Genomic DNA, 23,237 nt, shown 5'->3' on the forward strand with positions numbered 1-23,237 from the left:
TGCAGCATGTCGTCAGTCAACCCATGTGCAAGGTCACCCAACCATGTCTGATCCGTTAGCGCATCATGTACTGTCCGGTTTTTCCTCGCTGAAACGGTAAAAAGGGTAGGGGCTAAAATTTTTGGGGACTGTCCGTGCAACCATCGGTCATGCCAGAAGCTAGCCTTTCGCCCGTCGCCGAGTTTGATCACTGTTGCCATGGCAAACAGCATGCGCTCCTTGTCATTGCAAGGGAGTGGTGACCGTGCCCAAGGACGGGGCGGATCCTGCCAAGCCAACCATAACCATCTTAAACGCAGCGCCGTTCCGAACCTCTGTAAGTCCAGCACCCCTAGCCCTCCAAGATTCTTGGGGCGACATATTTGGTTACATCCTACTCTGCATTTTCCCCCGCTGCAGGTGTCCTCACCACTCCAGAGCCAGGAGCGACAAAGCTGAGTAAGGCGTTTTAAGACCCAGGCGGGCAACTTGTGCACCGTCATCATATAAATGGCCAGCGCGGTGAGACCGGATTTCAGCAATACTAGTCGGCCACTCTTTGCCATCAGACCACCCTGATTCCTCTTGAGCACTGCATTGGATTTCCCCGAAGAGGAAGGGATGATGCAGCAAAGTAGCGTAAGTATTTCCCTCAGTTTTTGAGAACCAAGGTATCAATTCAGTAGGAGGCTATGCTCGAGTCCCTCATACCTACACAAAAACAATAGCTCAACGAAACCAACGCGCTTAGGGGTTGTCAATCCCTTCACGGTCACCTATGAAAGTGAGATCTGATAGAGATGATAAATAATATTTTTTTTTGGTATTTTTGGTATAGAGATGCAAAGTAAATAAAGTAAAAGCAAAGCAATAATAAAGTGATGGAGATTGATATGATGAGAAAGAGACCCGGGGGCCATAGGTTTCACTAGTGGCTTCTCTCAAGAGCATAAGTATTCTACGGTGGGTGAACAAATTACTGTTGAGCAATTGATAGAATTGAGCATAGTTATGAGAATATCTAGGTATGATCATGTATATAGGCATCACGTCCGAGACAAGTAGACCAAAACGATTCTGCATCTACTACTATTACTCCACTCATCGACCGCTATCCAGCATGCATCTAGAGTATTAAGTTAAAAACAGAGTAACGCTTTAAGCAAGATGACATGAAGTAGAGGGATAGTTTCATGCAATATGATAAAAAACCCATCTTGTTATCCTCGATGGCAACGATACAATACGTGCCTTGCTGCCCCTTCTGTCACTGGGAAAGGACACCGCAAGATCGAACCCAAAGCTAAGCACTTCTCCCATGGCAAGAACAACCAATCTAGTAGGCCAAACCAAACTGATAATTCGAAAAGACTTGCAAAGATAAGCAATCATACATAAAAGAATTCAGAGAAGATTCAAATATTATTCATAGATAGACTTGATCATAAACCCACAATTCATCGGTCTCAACAAACACACTGCAAAAAGAAGATTACATCGAATAGATCTCCACGAGAGAGGGGGAGAACATTGTATTGAGATCCAAAAAGAGAGAAGAAGCCATCTAGCTACTAGCTATGGACCTGTAGGTCTGAAGTAAACTACTCACACTTCATCGGAGGGGCTTGGATGATGATGTAGAAGCCCTCCGTGATCCATGCCTCCTCCGGCGGAGCTCCGGAACAGGCCCCAAGATGGGATCTCGTGGATACATAAAGTTGCGGCGGTGGAATTAGGTTTTTGGCTCCGTCCCCGATCATTTGAGGGTACGTGGATATATATAGGAGGAAGAAGAACGTCGGTGGAGCTTCGAGGGGCCCACGAGGCAGGGGCGCGCCCTAGGGGGGCGCCCCCTACCCTCGTGACCACCTCGTGGCTTTCTTGACGGAGGGTCCAAGTCTCTTGGATCTTATCTGATGAGAAAATCACGTTTCCGAAGGTTTCATTCCGTTTGGACTCCGTTTGATATTCCTTTTCTTCGAAGCCCTAAAACAGGCAAAAAACAACAATTCTGGGCTGGGCCTCCGGTTAATAGGTTAGTCCCAAAAATAATATAAAAATGGATAATAAAGCCCAATAATGTCTAAAACAGTAGATAATATAGCATGGAGCAATCAAAAATTATAGATACGTTGGAGACGTATCAAGCATCCCCAAGCTTAATTCTTGCTCGTCCTCGAGTAGGTAAATAACAAAAACAGAATTTTTGATGCGGAGTGCTACTTGGCATAATTTCAATGTAAATCTTCTTAATTGTGGTATGAATATTCAGATTCAAAAGATTCAAGACAAAAGTTTATGTTGACATAAAAATAATAATACTTCAAGCATACTAACAAAGCAATTATGTCTTCTCAAAATATCATGGCCAAAGAAAGCTATCCCTACAAAATCATATAGTCTGGCTATGCTCTATCTTCACCACACAAAGTATTTAAATCATGCACAACCCCAATGACAAGCCAAGCAATTGTTTCATACTTTTGAAATTTTCAAAACTTTTTCGATCTTCACGCAATACATGAGCGTGGGCCATGGATATAGCACTATAGGTGGAATAGAATGGTGGTTGTGGAGAAAACAAAAAGGGAGAAGATAGTCTCACATCAACTAGGCGTATCAACGGGCTATGGAGATGGCCATCAATATATATCAATGTTAGTGAGTAGGGATTGCCATGCAACGGATGCACTAGAGCTATAAGTATATGAAAGCTCAAAAGAAACTAAGTGGGTGTGCATCCAACTCGCTTGCTCACGAAGACCTAGGGCATTTTGAGGAAGCCCATCATTGGAATATACAAGCCAAGTTCTATAATAAAAAATTCCCACTAGTATACGAAAGTGACATAATGAGAGACTCTCTATCATGAAGATCATGGTGCTACTTTGAAGCACAAGTGTGGTAAAAGGATAGTAACATTGTCCCTTCTCTCTTTTTCTCTCATATTTTTTTATTTGGGCATTTCTCTTTTTTATGGCATCTTTTTTTTATTATTATTTTTCGTCCGGAGTCTCATCCCGACTTGTGGGGAAATCATAGTCTCCATCATCCTTTCCTCACTGGGACAATGCTCTAATAATGATGATCATCACACTTTTATTTACTTACAACTCATGAATTACAACTCGATTCTTAGACCAAAATATGACTCTATATGAATACCTCCGGCGGTGTACCGGGATATGCAATGAATCAAGAGTGACATGTATGAAAGAATTATGAACGGTGGCTTTGCCACAAATACGATGTCAACTACATGATCATGCTAGCAATATGACAATGATGGAGCGTGTCATAATGAACGGAACGGTGGAAAGTTGCATGGCAATATATCTCGGAATGGCTATGGAAATGACATGATAGGTAGGTATGGTGGCTGTTTTGAGAAAGGTATTTGGTGGGTGTATGATATCGGCGAAAAGTGCGCGGTATTAGAGAGGCTAGCAATGGTGGAAGGAAGGAAAGTGTGTATAATCCATGGACTCAACATTAGTCGTAAAGAACTCATATACTTATTGCAAAAATCTAGAAGTTATCAAAGCAAAGTATTACGCGCATGCTCCTAGGGGGATATATTGGTAGGAAAAGACCATCGCTTGTCCCCGACCGCCACTCATAATGAAGACAATCAATAAATAAATCATGCTCCGACTTCATCACATAACGGTTCACCATACGTGCATGCTACGGGAATCACAAAAATTAACACAAGCATTTCTCAAATTCACAACTACTCAACTAGCATGACTCTAATATCACCATCCTCATATCTCAAAACAATTATCAAGCATCAATTTCTTCTTAGTATTCAACACACTCATACGAAAGTTTTATTATTAATCTTGCATACCAAGCATATTAGGATTTTAAGCAAATTACCATGCTATTAATACTCTCAAAATAATCTAAGTGAAGCATGAGAGATCAATAGTTTCTATAAAACAAATCCACCACCGTGCTCTAAAAGATATAAGTGAAGCACTAGAGCAAAATTATATAACTCAAAAGATATAAGTGAAGCACATGGAGTAAATTATATAACTCAAAAGATATAAGTGAAGCGCATAGAGTATTCTATCAAATTCCAAATTATGTATGGCTCTCTCAAAAGGTGTGTACAGAAAGGATGATTGTGGTAAACTAATAATCAAAGACTTAAATCATAAAAGACGCTCCAAGCAAAACACATATCATGTGGTGAATAAAAATATAGCTCCAAGTAAAGTTACCGATAGAAGTAGACGAAAGAGGGGATGCCTTCTGGGGCATCCCCAAGCTTTGGCTTTTAGGTGTCCTTAGATTATATTGGGGGTGCCATGGGAATCCCCAAGCTTAGGCTCTTGCCACTCCTTGTTCCATAATCCATCAAATCTTTACCCAAAACTTGAAAACTTCACAACACAAAACTTAAAGTAGAAAACTCGTGAGCTCCGTTAGCGAAAGAAAACAAAAGACCACTTCAAGGTACTGTAATGAAATAATTTTTTATTTATATGGGTGTTAAACCTACTGTATTCCAACTTCTCTATGGATTATAAACTATTTTACTAGCCATAGATTCCTCAAAATAAGCAAACAACACACGAAAAACAGAATCTGTCAAAAACAGAACAGTCTTTAGTAATCTGTAGCTAGCGCAATATCTGGAACCCCAAAAATTCTAAAATAAATTTCTGGACGTGAGGAATTTATCTATTAATCATCTGCAAAAAGAATTAACTAAATATCACTTTCCAAATAAAAATGACAGCAGTTCTCGTGAGCGCTAAAGTTTCTGTTGTTTACAGCAAGTTCAACAAGACTTTCCCCAAGTCTTCCCAACGGTTCTACTTGGCACAAACACTAATTAAACACAAAAAACACAAAAAAAAGAGTCTAGATAATTTATTTATTACTAAACAGGAGCAAAAATCAAGGAATAAAAATAAATTGGGTTGCCTCCCAACAAGCGCTATCGTTTAACGCCCCTAGCTAGGCATAACAAGCAAGAATAGATCTAGGTATTGCCACCTTTGGTAGGCAATCCATAAGTGGCTCTCATGATAGATTCATATGGTAATTTTATTTTCTTTCTAGGGAAGTGTTCCATGCCCTTTTTTAGTGGAAATTGAAATCTAATATTCCCTTCCTTCATATCAATAATTGCACCAACCGTTGTAAGGAAAGGTCTACCAAGAATAATAGGGCAAGAAGGATTGCAATCTATATCAAGAGAAATAAAATCTACGGGCATAATTCCTATTAGCAACAATAAGAACATCATTAATTCTTCCCATAGGTTTCTTAATAGTGGAATCCGCAAGATGCAAGTTTAGAGAGCAATCATCAAAATCACGGAAATCTAGTAAATCACACAAAGTTTTGGGAATAGTAGAGACACTAGCACCCAAATCACACAAAGCATAAAACTCATAATTTTTAATTTAAATTTTAATAGTTGGTTCCCACTCATCATAAAGTTTTCTAGGGATAAAAACTTCCAATTCAAGTTTTTCTTCATAAGATTGCATCAAGGCATTAACGATATGTTTAGTAAACGCTTTATTTTGACTATAAGCGTGAGGAGATTTTAGCACGGATTGCAACAAGGAAACACAATCAATCAAAGAGAAATTTTCATAGTTAAATTTCTTGAAATCCACAATAGTGGGTTTAGCAACATCTAGGGTTTTAATTTCTTCAATCCCACTTTTATCAAATTTAGCATCAAGATCAACAAATTCCAAATTCTTAGAACGCCTTCTAGGTAAAGGTGGATCATATTCAGTCCCATCATTATCAAGATTCATTTTGCAAAACAAAGATTTAATAGGGGACACATCAATAACTTTTAGATCTTCATCATTATTTTCATAGGAACTAGAAGAACACGCTTATATAAAGGCATCTTTCTTAGCATGCATCCTAGCGGTTCTTTCTTTGCACTCGTCAATGGAAATTCTCATGGCTTTGAGAGACTCATTGATATCATGCTTAGGTGGAATAGATCTAAGTTTCAAATAATCAACATCAAGAGCAATTCTATCAACATTCCTAGCCAAATCATCAATCTTAAGCAATTTTTCTTCAATCATAGCATTAAAATTCTTTTGCGAAGAAATAAATTCTTTAATATTAGATTAAAAATCAGAGGGAATCTTGTTATAATTTCCATAAGAATTGTTGTAGGAATTACCATAATTATTAGAGGGATTACTAGGATAAGGCCTAGGATTGAAATTTCCTCTATACGCGTTGTTACCAAAATTATTCCTACCAACAAAATTCACATCCATAGATTCATTATTATTCTCAATCAAAGTAGACAAGGGCACATCATTAGGATCAGAAGAAACACTCTTATTAGCAAATAATTTCATAAGTTCATCCATCTTTCCACTCAAAACATTAATTTCTTCTATCGCATGCACCTTTTTAGTAGATCTTTCAGTATGCCATTGAGAATAATTAACCATAATATTATCTAGGAGTTTAGTAGCTTCTCCTAAAGTGATTTCCATAAAAGTGCCTCCCACGGCCGAATCTAAAAGATTTCTAAAAGCAAAATTCAATTCGGCATAAAAATTCTGAACAATTATCCACAAATTTAAACCATGAGTAGGGCAATTACGTATCATTAATTTCATTCTCTCCCAAGCTTGTGCAACATGTTCATGATCAAGTTGTTTAAAATTCATAATATCGTTTCTAAGAGAGATGATCTTAGCGGGAGGAAAATATTTAGAGATAAAAGCATCTTTGCACTTGTTCCATGAATCAATACTATTTTTAGGCAAAGACGAAAACCAAGCTTTAGCACGATCTCTAAGCGAAAAAGGAAATAGCTTCAATTTAACAATATCATTATCGACATCTTTTTTCTTTTGCATGTCACACAAATCAACGAAGCTATTAAGATGGGTAGCGACATCTTCACTAGGAAGGCCGGAGAACGGATCTTTCATGACAAGATTCAACAAAGCAGTATTAATTTCACAAGATTCAGCATCGGTAAGAGGATCAATCGGAGTGCTAAGGAAATAATTATTATTGGTATTAGTGAAGTCACACAATTTAGTATTATCTTGAGCCATCGCGACAAACAAGCAAACTAACACACGAGCAAACAAAAAGCAAACGGGCAAAAAGGCAAACGGAGAAAGAGAGGGAGGATAGAGAGAGAGAGAGGGTGAATAAAACGACAAGGGTCAATTGGGGGGAGAGGAAAACGAGAGGCAAATGGCAAATAATGTAATGCGGGAGATAGGGATTATGATGGGTACTTGGTATGTTGACTTTTGCGCAGACTCCCCGGCAACGGCGCCAGAAATCCTTCTTGCTACCTCTTGAGCACTGCGTTGGACTTCCTCGAAGAGGAAGGGATGATGCAGCAAAGTAGCGTAAGTATTTCCCTCAGTTTTTGAGAACCAAGGTATCAATCCAGTAGGAGGCTACGCTCGAGTCCCTCGTACCTACACAAAAACAATAGCTCAACGCAACCAACACGCTTAGGGGTTGTCAATCCCTTCACGGTCACTTACCAAAGTGAGATCTGATAGAGATGATAAATAATTTTTTTGGTATTTTTGGTATAGAGATGCAAAGTAAATAAAGTAAAAGCAAAGCAATAATAAAGTGATGGAGATTGATATGATGAGAAAGAGACTCGGGGGCCATAGGTTTCACTAATGGATTCTCTCAAGAGCATAAGTATTCTATGGTGGGTGAACAAATTACTGTTGAGCAATTGACAGAATTGAGCATAGTTATGAGAATATCTAGGTATGATCATGTATATAGGCATCACGTCCGAGACAAGTAGACCAAAACGATTCTGCATCTACTACTATTACTCCACTCATCGACCACTATCCAGCATGCATCTAGAGTATTAAGTTAAAAACAGAGTAACGCCTTAAGCAAGATGACATGAAGTAGAGGGATAGTTTCATGCAATATGATAAAAACCCCATCTTGTTATCCTCGATGGCAACGATACAATACGTGCCTTGCTGCCCCTTCTATCACTGGGAAAGGACACCGCAAGATCGAACCCAAAGCTAAGCACTTCTTCCATGGAAAGAACAACCAATCTAGTAGGCCAAACCAAACTGATAATTCGAAGAGACTTGCAAAGATAACCAATCACACATAAAAGAATTCAGAGAAGATTCAAATATTATTCATAGATAGACTTGATCATAAACCCACAATTCATTGGTCTCAACAAACACACCGCAAAAAGAAGATTACATCGAATAGATTTCCACGATAGAGGGGGAGAACATTGTATTGAGATCCAAAAAGATAGAAGAAGCCATCTAGCTACTAGCTATGGACCCGTAGGTCTGAAGTAAACTACTCACACTTCATAGGAGGGGCTTGGATGATGATGTAGAAGCCCTCCGTGATCGATGCCTCCTCCGGCAGAGCTCCGGAACAGGCCCCAAGATGGGATCTCGTGGATACAGAAAGTTTCGACGGTGGAATTAGGTTTTTGGCTCTGTCCCCAATCATTTGGGGGTACGTGGATATATATAGGAGGAAGAAGTACGTCGGTGGAGCTTTGAGGGGCCCATGAGGCAGGGGGGCGCACCCTAGGGGGGCGCCCCCTACCCTCATGACCACCTCGTGGCTTTCTTGACGGAGGGTCCAAGTCTCCTGGATCTTATCTGATGAGAAAATCACGTTTCCAAAGGTTTCATTCCGTTTGGACTCCATTTGATATTCCTTTTCTTCGAAACCCTAAAACAGTCAAAAAACAGCAATTCTGGGCTGGGCCTCCGGTTAATAGGTTAGTCCCAAAAATAATATAAAAGTGGATAATAAAGCCCAATAATGTCTAAAATAGTAGATAATATAGCATGGAGCAATCAAAAATTATAGATACGTTGGAGACGTATCACACCCTTCCATGTTGTAGTTTTATTTCCGAATTTCATCAAAAAAGGATCAAAGTCCGCCTTGGTTAAATTTCTGAGGGAAAGTGGCATTCCCAGGTAGGTGACCGGAAAGTATTTGCATGGAATGCAGAGGGGTGCCAAGACAGATGCTAATTCAATTGTTGCACATCTTATTGGTAAGGCCATGCTCTTGTCTGCATTAACTTTTAGCCCTGAGACTTGGCCAAAGCAGTGGAGAAGCAGGTGGATCATACGGGCATCATTCGCGTTGGGGTTCATGAACATGGCGACGTCGTCAACATAGAAGGAGCAGCGCATCAAAGGGGAACGTCCAGGTAGTTTGGTGAGAAGACCACGCGTAGTTGCGAGGCTGAACATCCTTTGCAACAGATCCATGGCCAGGATGAATAGGAATGGGGAGAGCGAGTCACCCTGCCTCAGGCCTTGCCGGTGTTGAATGGCCTCAGTTAGCTGCCCATTGATGATCACCCAAGAAGTGGATGTCCTGAGCAACATGGCGATCCACTCGCGCCAGCGTGCATCGAACCCTCGCGCCTCAAGCATGTCCAAGACGTAAGGCCAGGAGAGAGAGTCGAATGCTTTCGTAATATCTAGTTTTAGCAGAATTGCAGGTTGCTTTGCTTTGTGAAGTTTTCTGATCGTGCTTTGTATATATAGGAAGTTCTCCTGGATGCTCCGTTTTTTGATAAAAGCACTTTGGCATTGGTCAACTAAGCTTGCAAGTTTAGGGGCCAGCCTGGATGCAAGGATCTTGGTCAGGATCTTGATGAGGTCGTGCAAGAGAGAGATTGGTCGAAAATCCTTGAGCCTGTCAGCCCCTTGCTTCTTGGGAAGAAGGACCAAGATAGCAGTGTTAATGCGATTCAGGCCCCGGCTGTCCATGTGGTAGAGCTGGTTCACGACTGCCAATAGGTCGGTCTTAATAATTTCCCAACAAGATTTGAAGAAGCCTCCTGAGAACCCGTCTGGCCCGGGTGCTTTTTCGGCGGGTATATCATCAATTGCACGTTTTATCTCCTCTGAAGAGAAATCACCCTCCAAGTCCGATAGGTCAACATGGTCCAGATCAAGCTCGTCCCAATTAAGGGCTGCCGACCTCGGGCTCTCCGAGCCAAAGATGTTTTGGAAATATTCATGTGCATGTTGTCCCATTTCCTCGAAGGTGAAGATCGGTCCCCACAGTCCCTGAAGCAGGTGGATGGTGTTGCGCTTATGCCGTGCGTTTGCTTTTCTTTGAAAGAATTTGGTGTTGGCATTCCCTGCTTTCAACCACAACACACGGCTTCTCTTCCTTAGCTTTATTTTAAGGAGCACAGACAGCCCTAAGCCTCTAGATTTCAGGCGAGACCGCAACTCCCGCTCGCTTGTGCTTAGAGGCCTATGGTCCTGTGCGGTGTCCAGTTGTAGAGCGATCTCGTTCACCATCAACGGTTGCTTGTGAATGTCTCCTAATATTGATTTGCTCCATGCTCTCAAGTCCTTGCTCAGTCGATGGAGTTTACAGTTAAATTTGGTGATTGCGGAACTGTTGCGGACGGGCCCATTCCAAGATTGAGCCACGATCTCCTGAAAGCCTTGGATGTGCTGCCAATAAGATTCAAAATGGAATCTCTTCTATTTGTCTTGATGATCGTGTCATTGACGAGCTGTAGAGGGCAATGGTCCGAGACCGAGGACGCTTTGGGCAGCAGCTTGGCGCCGAGAAAGAGCAATTCCCATTCGACATTGCAGAATGCGCGGTCTAATCTGACTAGGGTTGGCGAGTCCTGCTCATTACTCCACGTGAAACGACGCCCTATTAGCGAGATCTCATGTAGGGTTGATCTGTTTAGGGTGCGGCAAAAATTTTTCATCCATCTACGATTAACTCTCCAATTGTTCTTATCCTAGGGGTCCTTAATTAGGTTGAAATCACCAATCACCAACCACGGTTGGGTCATGGCGTTGTGGATTGCAGCCATCTCATTAAGGAAGGACTGTTTCCGAGCGTCGTCATGAGGGCCATAGACCGTAGTCAATGCCCAAGCCGGCCCTCCTTCCGAAGGGGTGAAGGTTGCAGTAATGGAGAAATCCCTAATGGCAATGTTGCTCACACTAAAACACTCGGACCGCCAACAAAGAAGTATTCCTCCCCTCGTACCATCAGCGTCCAGGGTCGTGTGTTCGTCAAAAAGAGATCCAACGATCTCCCTTCGGTCCCTAACAGAGGTGGCAACGATCTTGGATTCTTGGATGCACACAATGGAGCAGCGTGTGCCTTCAACCATCGCACGCACAGTCGCCCGACGCGCTCTATCATTCAAACCCCTCACATTCCAGTTCACTAGAGAAAGTTGTTCATTCATAAGGAAATAGTAAAGGCATGCAGATAAGCGGCGAGGCATGGCTTGCCAAGGCCGGCCATCTACTGGTAGGAGCGACGGCTCGCTCGACGGCCTTCCGGCCGTGCACACACAAGTTCAGTTGGACACTAATCATGGGAAACTAAGAAGACATGCAGCAGGGGCGCAGGTGAGTGCGCTACATCGCCCGAGCGGCGAGCTCATCCAGGATGGCCTGGAGCTCGTCGTCTGGAAGGCGCAGCTGAGCCGGAGTGGTAAGCCCGGCAATCTCTGCCAGCTTCTCCACGTTCTTCGGTGGCATCGGTGAGCGGAAGAAGTGGAGGTACTGGAGCAGCGTGTCATTGTTGAAGTCCTCCGCCCTCCTGATGAACCCAAGCTTGACGCTGATCGCCGCCTGCGACCGCCTCAAGGACGAGAAGTTGGAGTGCTGACGGGAAAGACGGATGCTCTGCCTTGATTTCTTCATGGCCCCCAACAGGCGCTGCTTGAATGGTCATGATGTTGCTTTTGGGGCTCCAAGGAGCGAGTCGGAAAGCAGCGAGGCGATCTTGCTGATGAAGGCCCGTTGCTCATCAATATGCAGCTCGGAGACCTTGGTGGTGATGGCAGTTAGGAGCCCAGGTCCTGTCAGGTTGGCCTCCGCCAAGGCCCTCCCGGCTCTAGTCTCCTCAACCGAGGGGATCAGCTTGCTGTCCAGGGCGTGCACCGGCTACATGTTGGCCGTCGCAGCGCCGGGGCCGAAAACCACCTCAGGGCCGGTGGCCCAGCATGGGTTCCAGCGCAAATTGTGGAGTTGGGCCGAACCCCAGGTGGGCAGCCAGCAGGGGCCCGCGTGCAGCATGGTCGTCTCCTAGTCTCCTGGCATGGTTGTGGTCTCCCAGTCCCCTTGTATCATCATGGAGGAGGGATCAGGTAGCCCCCAACCCCCCAAGCTCATCGGTCCCAGGCAGGGCGGCAGAGGGGGCAGGTCATGGTTGCTCTGTCTGGTCGGGATGAAGTACGATGCCATGCCTGCCGCGGTGATGGATGTTGCATCCTGGCATGTCAGGTTGAAGTAGGAGGCGATGCCCGCAGCGGTGATGGAAGTGGTGTCCTACATGGTCAGGTGTGGCCCGAGCATGGGGCCAAGAGGCAGGAGCTGTTGCGGCATGCAAAACGATTGCCCAGCCACGGGGAGGACCGGTGCAAGGTTGGCCTGCGACGGGCCCCCAGTCTCTGTTGCCGCCGACGCTAGCGCTCTGGCAGCGAGATCAGGGGGCGGCAGAGTGGACTCGTCGAGCCCTTCGTCAGCAAAGTGCCCGGTGGTCGGGGCATCAGCTGCACTTTCTGCATCGCTCCTGGCGCCTTCATCAGCCTGCTGGACTGTATGCCCCTCTTCCACCTGTACTGGCTGGGCGGGGGGACAGGCACCCGCTGAACCTCCAAGGACAGGGTCACGAGCACCCGGTCACGGCTCTGCTGAACGGGCCCGCACGCAGTACGCGGTGCAGCCCTGCCCATCCCGACAGAAGCCACATGCTGCTGCCTCTCCACAGGGACGTCGATCGGCACGGCAACCCCATCCCGGCGCCTGTGCCGGCGCGACTGGGGATCGTACGTCGCCGTGTCTCTGCATTGCGTCTGGTCGCGCATCCCCTTCCAGAATCTCTTGCGCCCTCCCTCTCGGCCTTGCTGACCCCTAAGCCTGCTGCCGCCCTCATCATGATCCTCGTCATGGCGGCGGCCAATGTTGAACGAGCCAGCCGAAGCCACCGACCGGCTCCGGCCTTCGCCGTCCTTGATGCCCATGCGCCAATATTTGTGCTTGTAGCTCCTTGGCCACTCCCCAAACACACCTTCAAGAAGTGGTGTGTAGTCCTTGACCTCATCCACGTGTATGAGCACTGGAAAATGCGGCCCTTCCTTGCCTTGCTCCCTGGGAGTTCCTTCAGGCAATGATCCCCTCGAACGCTGCACGTCCGGCCTGTTGAGCACGGTGAAGTCGGATGCAAGAGGAATCTTGTCCGGATCCCAAGCCCAAATCCAGGCAAAGAGCGCGGTGCAATTTGTCTTGGTCAGGGACTGACGCTCGATGAGGTCGAGGTCGCAGTCGCGCCCGATGACCTCCTGGACCGAGTCCCAGTCCCACGCATTCAGCGGAAGACGGTCGATGGCGACGCGGCAGTAGAAGCGCCACACCCTGTTTCCACCAGGAGGGGGGAACCATGGCCCGACGACGACCACCGTGCTGCGCTCAAGGACGAGATCGCGCTGATGACGCTCAGCCAGAGTGAGGATGAAGTCTTCCGGGAAGCATGGAGCGACGTCGATGTCACGGCAAGAGAAGTCGTGCTCGCGCTCGATCGCCCGGACCACCATGTCCGCAGTGATGCCATCCCACGGCGACGAAGCCGTGAGCATCAGGGCCGTAGTGCGCAGCTTGTAGGCCTCCTCCTCCATCGCCGGCGTAGACACGATGGTGCAGCTGGACATAGCCGGGCTCCTATGAGCCTCTCCCGGGATGAAATCCATGCCTGCCCCAGCCGCGCAATTGGCGGCAGTCGGGCGTCGAGAGGCCAACACGACAGGGGGAGGAGCTGTGGAAGGCGTCGGTGCAAGTGGGGCGGGGGCACGGAGAGTAGAAGGGACTAGGGTGGTGGCGGAGTGCGGTGGAGACTGTTGAGCTCTGGTGGGACGGGAGGTGCACTCGCGCTCCAAATGCCCCGTCCGCCTGCAGTTGTAGCAGACCTGGGGGGTCTCGGCATTCAATGCCTTGAAGCGAGGCATCTGTAGCAGCAATTGCCGAAACGCAACTTGAATGCCATGGCCGCAGTGTGCGTAGACTGGTCATGGCGCCTCTGCTTCGGATCCTTTGGCTGCTGCGGGAGTTGATTCGCCTGGCGCCGAGCCAGACGTTGCGCACGCCGCGAAGTGGCCACCGCCCAAGGCCCGCCTTCTTGGTCACTGACACGGATTTGAGCGGCGGGCGCGGTTGGGAAGCGAATCGCGGAGATCAGAGCCGGCGTGCCAGCGCCCGCCTGCGCATCGACAGGAGGCTCCTCGGGGAGCGAGCTTCTCCCAGCCACGATGATTGATTGGAGGCGTGGCCTGGGAAGCGCAGCAACAGCAGCCCAAGAACGGCCATGGAGCTCTGCCGAAGCTGCCTGCGCGCATTGCAACCCCCCCGGAGAGGGAGGAGGGGTAGATGGGGGACTTACATGGCAAGCAGCAGACTCTCCAACGGCGGTCAGAGCCACACATGGCAGGATCCTCCCCGAGATTGGATCCACCCACTCCGCCAAGGGGCTCAGATCCGCCGCTCGAAGGACGATGCAGGGGAGGACGCGGCCAGAGACCCCATCAATGAAGGCGGACTGGGCAGCGCTGGCGTTGAAAGCGGTGGGTGCAGTGGTTGTGGTAGGTGGCGCGGTATCGCGCTGCGGAGCGCGAGAGCGGTGCGAAGCCATCTTCATTTGTGCCCTAACAGAATTGTTAAAAAGGACCCCTCCGAATGAAACTGACAAAAAAGACCCCCTCGACGGTGACGGCATGCGCGGCGAGCGACATGTGGCACCTGCCGCCATAGTGTGAGGCGGCGGCCCCTGCCGCCACCGGGTCAGGCGGCAGGCTGGCCAGAACAGGAATCCGCACCCGCGACGTAACGGGGTTGGCATGGTGGGCCTCGCCGCCTCAGGGGCAGGCGGCGTCATTGTAGCTGCTGGGCCCCGCCGCCTGAGGGGCTGGCAGAAGCCCTGTGCATGCTATGCAATGCAGTTTAGCTATGAGGAGTACCTGCTAATTAACCTCATAAGACGGCTGCAGCACTCGAGCTGTCGATTGACCATCAAAGAATTCAAGGGTTAATCATGACATGCACATAGACTGACCACTGACCCATCAATTAGTACGCCTTCTAATTAGCATACTTGGAGAGACAAGAGACCAGTGCAAAGAACGGGAGATGTTCTAGTAGTGAATTTTTGCATGCAGACGATAACGACAGATGGGGGAATCGGCAGCGCGCAGCATGCACAGGGCTGCCGCCAGCCCCTCAGGCGGCTGGGTCCATCAGCTACAGTAATGCCGCTGCCCCTGAGGCGGCGAGGCCCACCGCGCCAACCCCATTACGTCGCGGGTGCGGATTCGTGTTCTGGCCAGCCTGCCGGCTGACCCGGTGGTGGGAGGGGCTGCCGCCTAGCACGGTGGCGGCAGGTGCCACGTGTCGCCCGCCGCGCATGCCGCCATGACTAAGGGGGTCTTTTTTGTCAATTTCATCTGAAGGGGGTCTTTTTTAGCAATTCCGTTAGGAAGGTGGTCTCTTTCGATAAAAAATCGCCTTTTCCATGTAAAGTGGTTGTCACTCGGTAAAACTAGGAATACCGGAGAAATACACAAATGTATCGAAGATTGGTCTTTTTCTAACAACAATATAATTGAAACCATTGTTGTTGACTTCACTAAAATCACATATCTGAAATAGGAAATCTTTCTACAAATTGAATCTAGTTTTTACAAAAAGAATTAAAATCACTTGTGTGAAAAAAATTGTTCTTTGAAATAACTGAAATATGTATTTTGATAATTCAATCCACTCTTTTGAAATAACTAAAATCACGTTGTGAAATGTGAAATCTTTATAAAGATATTTCAATCATTTCTTAAATAATATAAATATTTGTTATGGAAAATAAATAGGTTTTACAAAATAATGAAATAATTGAAATCACTATCTTGAATAATCGAAATCTAGTATCTTCCAATACCTGAAATCAATTTTTGAAAATTATATAAATCACTACTTTGAAATAATTGAAAAACCCTTTACAAAAAAGGTAATAGTAAAATCTGAAGTCACTTTTTCTGAAAAAATTGGAACCGTTGTTTCAAAATAACAGAAACAATTGAAATCTCTCATGAAATTTATTTTAATTATCTCAATCAGCTTGTGAAACAATGGTATTTAAATGAGTTCAAAATACGTGCATATTTGACTTGTTTGAAAGGTCTTGTCATCGGGATTTCAAATATACAAAAATCAGTTTTTGAAAATTATATAAATCACTACTTTGAAATAATTGAAAAACCCTTTACAAAAAAGGTAATAGTAAAATCTGAAGTCACTATTTCTGAAAAAATTGGAACCGTTGTTTCAAAATAACAGAAACAATTGAAATCTCTCAGGAAATTTATTTTAATTATCTCAATCAGCTTGTGAAACAAATGGTATTTTAATGAGTTCAAAATACGTGCATATTTGACTTGTTTGAAAGGTCTCGTCATCAGGATTTCAAATATATAAAAAATTCAAAAAATTAAATTTTGATTTAAAATATGTGAATACCACTAAGAAATAAATTGAAGCCTTTTTGTATGTGATTAGAGGAGAGAGAGCAGTAGAGCCATGTGCGTACTACTAACAAAAAGGTGGTGGGACCCAATGGTGATTGGTAGTGTTTAATGAGATGTAATGTAGCCAATACATCAGCATAATTTGGGTGTGGACCCTTGACAGTACGGATCTCGGCACGCTTGGATGGCGGATCCTTCCGCGGTTTCTACCTTTAGAAATGATTTTAGCCAAGCGAATGTCTCTATTTCCGCCCTTGCAATAACAATGGCGCGACGTCGTCAACCAGGCCAACACAAGGAGGACCATGGCCATTGCTTTACAGGTCCTTATGATAATGTCTTCTTTTGCCTTGCCATGGCGTAGAAGAAGACATCACCATAAGTACCCGCACAAGAAGACACTGTCACAAGGACAAGGAAAGCAATGGCCATGGTTCTTCTTGTGTTGCCCTGGTTGAGGTGCCATGAGGAGAATAGTCTATTTAACCTGGGTTGGCATGTCCTTTGTGTTGTGCTTGGTGTGCTCTTCCTGCTGTTTTATATAGGGGCAAAATCATATATTGGATGGATGTTGCTCAATAGTTTCTTGTACTTATCTATCTCCTAAATTAATGTTGAGATATCTTGATCCATTGCTTCTTGCATTAATGCGGGCATGCTTTTTGTAAGCATTAATTGTATTTATTTGATCTTATCTTCAAGTGAAACCTAATGCGGATGCTCAAATGAAATCGAAATCAATTCTTAGGCAACGATTGAATCTTGCATTTATACATTCTCTAATGGTACTACATTGGTATTGATATCATGATATCGTTTTGGGTAGCGGCTACATGATGTGTTCTATCCTGATATAGCCTATTTCTGTGGTACCCTTAGGCTGTTGCTAAGAGTGCATAATCCTACGGTCGCCTGGGGACTAAAGAAACTGGATCTAGATTTGCATTCTTCTAGATATAGAGGATGTGTGGTGGATCCACAAGTGACTTTGACAGAGCTAGAGTATGAACCAGTATAGCACAATAGAACAAACTTATTGAGGTTCGTTGTAATAATTAGCACTCTCAGAAAGGCAAACATGTATATGGGCACTACACACGCTTACAAAAATACAAATCAATCGATACATATATACTTATATATATATATATATATATATATATATATATATATATAACTTAAAACAAAACAGAGCAACTAAAAAAACAGAGGACAAAAAAACAAATGGCACATTCTAATTCATCAAGTAGGGACCAAATGGTGAGACCATCTGTCCATTGATTAGCAAACTAGCATCCGACGGTGAACCATCTCCGGCCAGCCGACGGCCGGCTGGCGCGCTCCGCCTTCCTCTTCTCCTCCTCGCAGGCGCACTTGGCCTCCTTCAGCTTCTTCACCTGCGATCATTTCCAATGGCAAAAAGATTTCAGCAGTTCGAACAGGGTTGCAGTGTGCATTTTGCAGTCGACAGCTCGAGATCACGTGTGCGATGTAATGGCGTCGATGGACAGGGCTCGTGTACCTTGGCTGGGTGGCTGGTCTTGTTGCGGTTGAGCTGGCGGGCGCCCCTCTGCAGGATCTGCGCGGCGCTCCAGCTGGCCCCGGCGCCGCCTCCCGCCGCGGCCGCGGCGCGCGCGCGCATGGCGGGGTCGGGCAGCGGCGGCTCGGACCACGCGCAGTCCTCGGCCGGGCGCGGCATCGGCATCGGCATCGGCATCGGGAGGGACGACGCGGCAGCCTTGCCGCTCCCGGAGCCGTCGAGGTCGAGCTCGCAGCTGAGCTGCCTGATGCGCGACTCGAGCAGGTTGAGGCGGTCCATGAGCGTGCCCCTCACGTCGCGCGCGTCGGCCTGCGGCTGGAGCGCCGACGGCATGGACTTGCTGTGCTGGTGCCGCGGCGCCGGGCGCGCGCCGTCGCCCTCGGCGACCGTGGACGGCCGCCGCTCCTCCTCCAGCTGCCTCAGCTGCCAGCCATTACCCAAGAACGCGTCAAGAACGGGGCCGCCGTCGGCACAGCAATGTCAATGTGTAAGTAACGTGATCGATAAGCGCGTACCCGTAGGTCGATCTGGTCGAGGCGGCCGAGCAGGCTGTCGGGCGGCGGCGGCGCGGGGAGGGCGCTGATGAGCACGCGGCGCTCGGATCCGACCAGCACCTCGGCGGCCATTGGCGACGTGCAGTACAGCACTGACTACTGACCGATTAACTCGTAGCAGCTCTATCGTGCGCGGGAGATATAAAGGAGGGGGTGGCCATCGGGCATGCATGGTAGGAGGGGGGAGTAAAGATCGGCGGGGTCGTGTGGACTGGCCGGGTCTTCTCCTTCCTCCGCCGCCTTGATCTCATCTAGCTTCAGCCTCACCGCCAGCCACCACTCAGTCTCCATGATCCGTGTATTCAGAGCGTGGAACGGTTCAGAAAAACAAGACCGTAGGGTACGCTAGCTGGGCCGGCGATCCAACCAGTGAACCAGGCTGGGCCGATGCGTCGATTTCAGTAACTAAGCCTTGTTTTGTTTTTTTAGGGGAAGTAAGCAAGCCTTGCTGAGATTATTATATCTGTCAAATCCTAATTTATTTATCTAGCGAGCGGCAGGACGCTCGCTAACGGCCCACAACGGCTGTCACTTTTAGCAAGTTTATGTCCCCATCAAATAAAAAAGAAAAGATTCTTTCTCATAGTAAAAAAAATAGAAAGATCATGCAACGTGTTTTTAATGGGTTCGGCTCACATGCTGAGTTCCCAGCATGAATTATTATGCAGGGCGAATAGATGAGTGCCACGTGTCCTTGTGGGCCAAGAGCTTCAACTAACTTAGATTTAGTTTATGCCACGTGTTCATGGGAGTATTTCTTTCGCCCAGAGGGCTGGTGACGAAGGACTAAAGCAGTAAGAAGAAATAAACTAAATCTAAGTTAGTTGGAGCTCTTGGCCCACAAGGACACATGGCACCTATTCACCCTGCACAATAATTCCTGCTGGAAACCTAGCAGATGAGCCGAACCCGTTTTTAATTACGGGTTGGAAAGCATCCAGGTATGAACACATTAATTTAAAGTTCCTTTTCATTTTAAAAGCCATAACTTTTGAACCAAACATCGAAATTAAGATCCGCTTTCACCATTGGAACCCTTACGACGTGCTCTTCGAAACTAGATCCCGCATGGGTATGTTTCGATAAAAAAAATTATGCAATTTAGTACCTCGTTTTGTGCAATTGCCTAGTAGTCGATGTGCAACTAGCTGACCATGGATGTGCAACTTTCCGCCTACCCTGTGGACGTGCAGTTTTCACCGATGTCACCTCCATCCCCTCAAACTACCTCTTCCAGTGAGATGAGCAATTTCCTCTGTTGCTCAGGCCAACTGCCTAGTAATTGACGTGGAACTTTCCATTTGCCCGTGGATGTGCTTTCACTATTTACTGCATCCGCCAAATTTTTAGTAGTGGTTGTGCAGCTTCGGATACTGCCACAGCCAACTGTCTAACAATGATATGCAACTTTCTCATATACCCCCATGGATGTGTAGTTTCCCTGCTAGCACACGGTCCAAACCACCCCTGCTAGTGAGATTCGCAACTTTCGCACTCTGATATATGTAACTTTTCACAACCTTCATGAATGTCAATTTTTACTGTTCAACTGTCCTTGCTTATGAGATGTGCAACTTCGTATGTTGCCCTGGCCAACTACCTAGCAAAGTTTGTGCAACTTTGTTTATTACCCCCGCCAATTAAAAATACATGTCCACAAATAGGAAGGGGAAGGAGTTGGACTTTGACTAATAGGCAGTTGACTTGAACAATAGACTAAGTTACACAAATCTCTTGCAGGGGAGGTGGGAGTAGGGTGTGTCGACAGTAAAAAACTACGCATCCACGAATAGGGAGGAGGGTTGCACAATGACTACTTGGTAGTTGGTCGGGATAATAGAATAGTTGCACATCAAAATTGTCATGGTTGCTACATTGCAACCTCATGAAAGTTGAATCATGCAGATCCAAAAATTGGTTTTGAAAAAAGTTGCACGATGTAGTACTAAAATTGCACAATACAGTACTAAAGTTGCATAATATAGCACGAAAGTTGGCATCGAAAAAATTCATCAAAACATGCCCATGCGGGATTTAGTTTCATAGATCTCGTCACGAGGAATCCAACGGTGCAAACGGATCTGAATTTTGATGTGTGGTTTAAAAGATATGACTTTTTAAAATTGAAAATCCGAAATAAATATGTGTGAATTTGTTTTTTCTATTCACACGTGATAAGTCTGATCGCATTTAATGCCACCAATCACATGCACTAAGAGACAAAACATGCTCATGCATGCATTCGATAAGTGACGGAGCCATCGTGATGTGCGAACAAGAGCGGCCGCTCGATTCGTCTAAATAATGCGTAAACACTTTTTAGATTTCAGGATTTATTTTTATCTCTATCTGTGTTGGACCTTACTATAGGAAGCAACTAACCAATGGTCATTTTTTTAGGCCTTCAGTTAGAATACAACTTGTATTAGGATTATGACTCTTACTCGGTATGTAATAAAGTTAGGTAGGTGCGGCTTAGTTTTTATATATATTTCTTGTACCGGTACAATATTGCATCAACAATTATTTAATACATTTGTACATGATATCAGACTTTCGATCCTAGGATATGGCTAACCCGTCAGCCCCGTCACCGCCGCCGCCGTCCGGCTACTTCAAGCGGCTCGCCGCCAAGGTCGCAGTGGCCATGGCCTCCTCCGCCTCACTACTAGGAAAAGGGCTATAGATAGGATTGACACTAATGGTGCACCAGGGAAGTAGTGCGCCACTACTATATACTAATGACGCATCAGTTGGTGATGCGCCATTAGTGTGGAAGACACTAATGGTGCACCAGAAAACTGGTGCGCCACTAGTGATAAATTGTTTTTTTCATTTTTGCATACATACTAATGGCGCATCCTATCTCTGGTGCGCCATTACTAGTTCTAACTAGTAATGGCGCAGTTCTAACTAGTAATGGTGCACCAGACATGGAGTGCGCCAGTACTGAATTTTTTTATTCTTTTTTGCAAAACTACTAATGGCGCACCGCCTCACAGTGCGCCATTATTAGTTTAAACTACTAATGGCGCACCCTGTAGAAGTGCGCCATTAGTATATATTTTGATATCATGAATATTTTTAAATATTATGGGCACTTTTTGATATCATGAATATTTTTAAATTTCATGGGCACTTTTTGATAGCATGAATATTTTTAAATTTCATGGGCACTTTTTGAATTCATGAATTTTTTTTCAAATTTGATGATATATTTTCATATTCAATATAATAAAATATTGAATATTCATGAGGACACTCGATCTCGATCCCCCTCCATCTCGATCTCGATTCCCCCTCCATCTCGATCTTGATCCCACCCGCGCCTCCTCTCCCCTCTTCATTTTTTAAAAAATAATAATAAAAAAGTGTAGACTACAATTGTTGTTAAACAACAATTATTACTGTTTTTATAAAAAAATATTACTGTTTCATATTCATATTCATTTTCTAGAAAATTATTACATGCAACAAAAATTTTACTTATGGCGCACCTCTGGCTGATGCGCCATTGCTATATATAAAAAAAAGATTACTAATGGCGCACCTCTGCCTGGTGCGCCATTGCTATGTAAAAAAAAGATTACTAATGGCGCACCTCTGCCCGGTGCGCCATTGCTATGTAAAAGAAGATTACTAATGGTGCACCGACCGCTGGTGCGCCATTAGTAAGATTTCCCCTAGCTAATTCCCTCCCTCTCGCCAGATCCCCTTCATCCCTCTCCCTCGCCCCCCTAGCTAATTCCCCCCGCTGCCCCGACCCATGCCGTCGCCGACGATCCCCCGCACCCTCCCCCGCTCCACCGCCGCCGCCGACCCCCTGCACCCTCCCCCGGCCCGCTCCACCGCGGCCGCCGACACCCCGCACCCTCCCCCGCTTTTTGATAATATTTTCAAATAACAAATTTGATGATATTTACAAATAACAAATTTGATGATATTTTCAATTAAAAATAAAAAACAAATTTGATGATATTAAAATAAACAAATTTGATGATATTTGATGATATATTTTGTTCTGGTCCTCATGAAAATAACAAATTTGATAAAAAAACAAATTATTAGATGCAACAAGAAATAATGAAAAAAAGAAGTTACTAATGGCGCACCAGAGGAGGGTGCGCCATTGCTATCAGAAAAAAAGTTACTAATGGCGCACCAGAGAATGGTGCGCCATTGCTATGAGTGTTTTTATGGCGCACCCCTCGATGGTGCGCCATTACTAACATTCCCCCCTCTATAGCTGGATACCCGGCCCTTCGCCCGATACCTCCTTCCCTCTCCCTCGCCAGATCCCCTTCCATCCCTCGCCACACCCGCTCCGGCTCCCCCGCGCCGCCGCCCCCGCTCCCCCGCGCCGCCGCCCCCGCGCCCCCCGACCCGCGAAGCACGTGGCCGACGGCCTCCCCACGACCAACCGAGGCGCCCAGGAGGACCGCCGTCGTCTTCCTCTTCGACTAGGAGGACCCGGACGAGCTCGAACGCCCTCGAGCCACCCCTTCGACGCCGCCGCCGACCCCGACCCCGACCCCTCCGGCGACTGGCCACGCCCGCCCAGGTACCTCTCCTCCTTCCTCCCTCTCCA

At 46.1% G+C, this 23,237-nt stretch overlaps 1 protein-coding gene across 1 annotated transcript; it reads right to left on the reverse strand.

The window, feature by feature from the left end:
• Window positions 1-17,605: 17,605 nt before the first annotated feature.
• On the reverse strand, window positions 17,606-18,901 carry LOC125525524. The gene is made up of 3 exons (XM_048690532.1): window positions 18,611-18,901; window positions 18,078-18,518; window positions 17,606-17,952 (listed from the first exon to the last, which is right to left on the reverse strand). Exons 1-3 carry the CDS (start codon window positions 18,719-18,721, stop codon window positions 17,845-17,847), a joined length of 660 nt encoding a protein of 219 aa, XP_048546489.1. The 5' UTR covers window positions 18,722-18,901; the 3' UTR covers window positions 17,606-17,844.
• Between the last annotated feature and the right edge of the window lie 4,336 nt (window positions 18,902-23,237).

This window comes from Triticum urartu, chromosome 7, assembly GCF_003073215.2.
Source record: "Triticum urartu cultivar G1812 chromosome 7, Tu2.1, whole genome shotgun sequence".
NCBI lineage: Eukaryota > Viridiplantae > Streptophyta > Magnoliopsida > Poales > Poaceae > Triticum > Triticum urartu.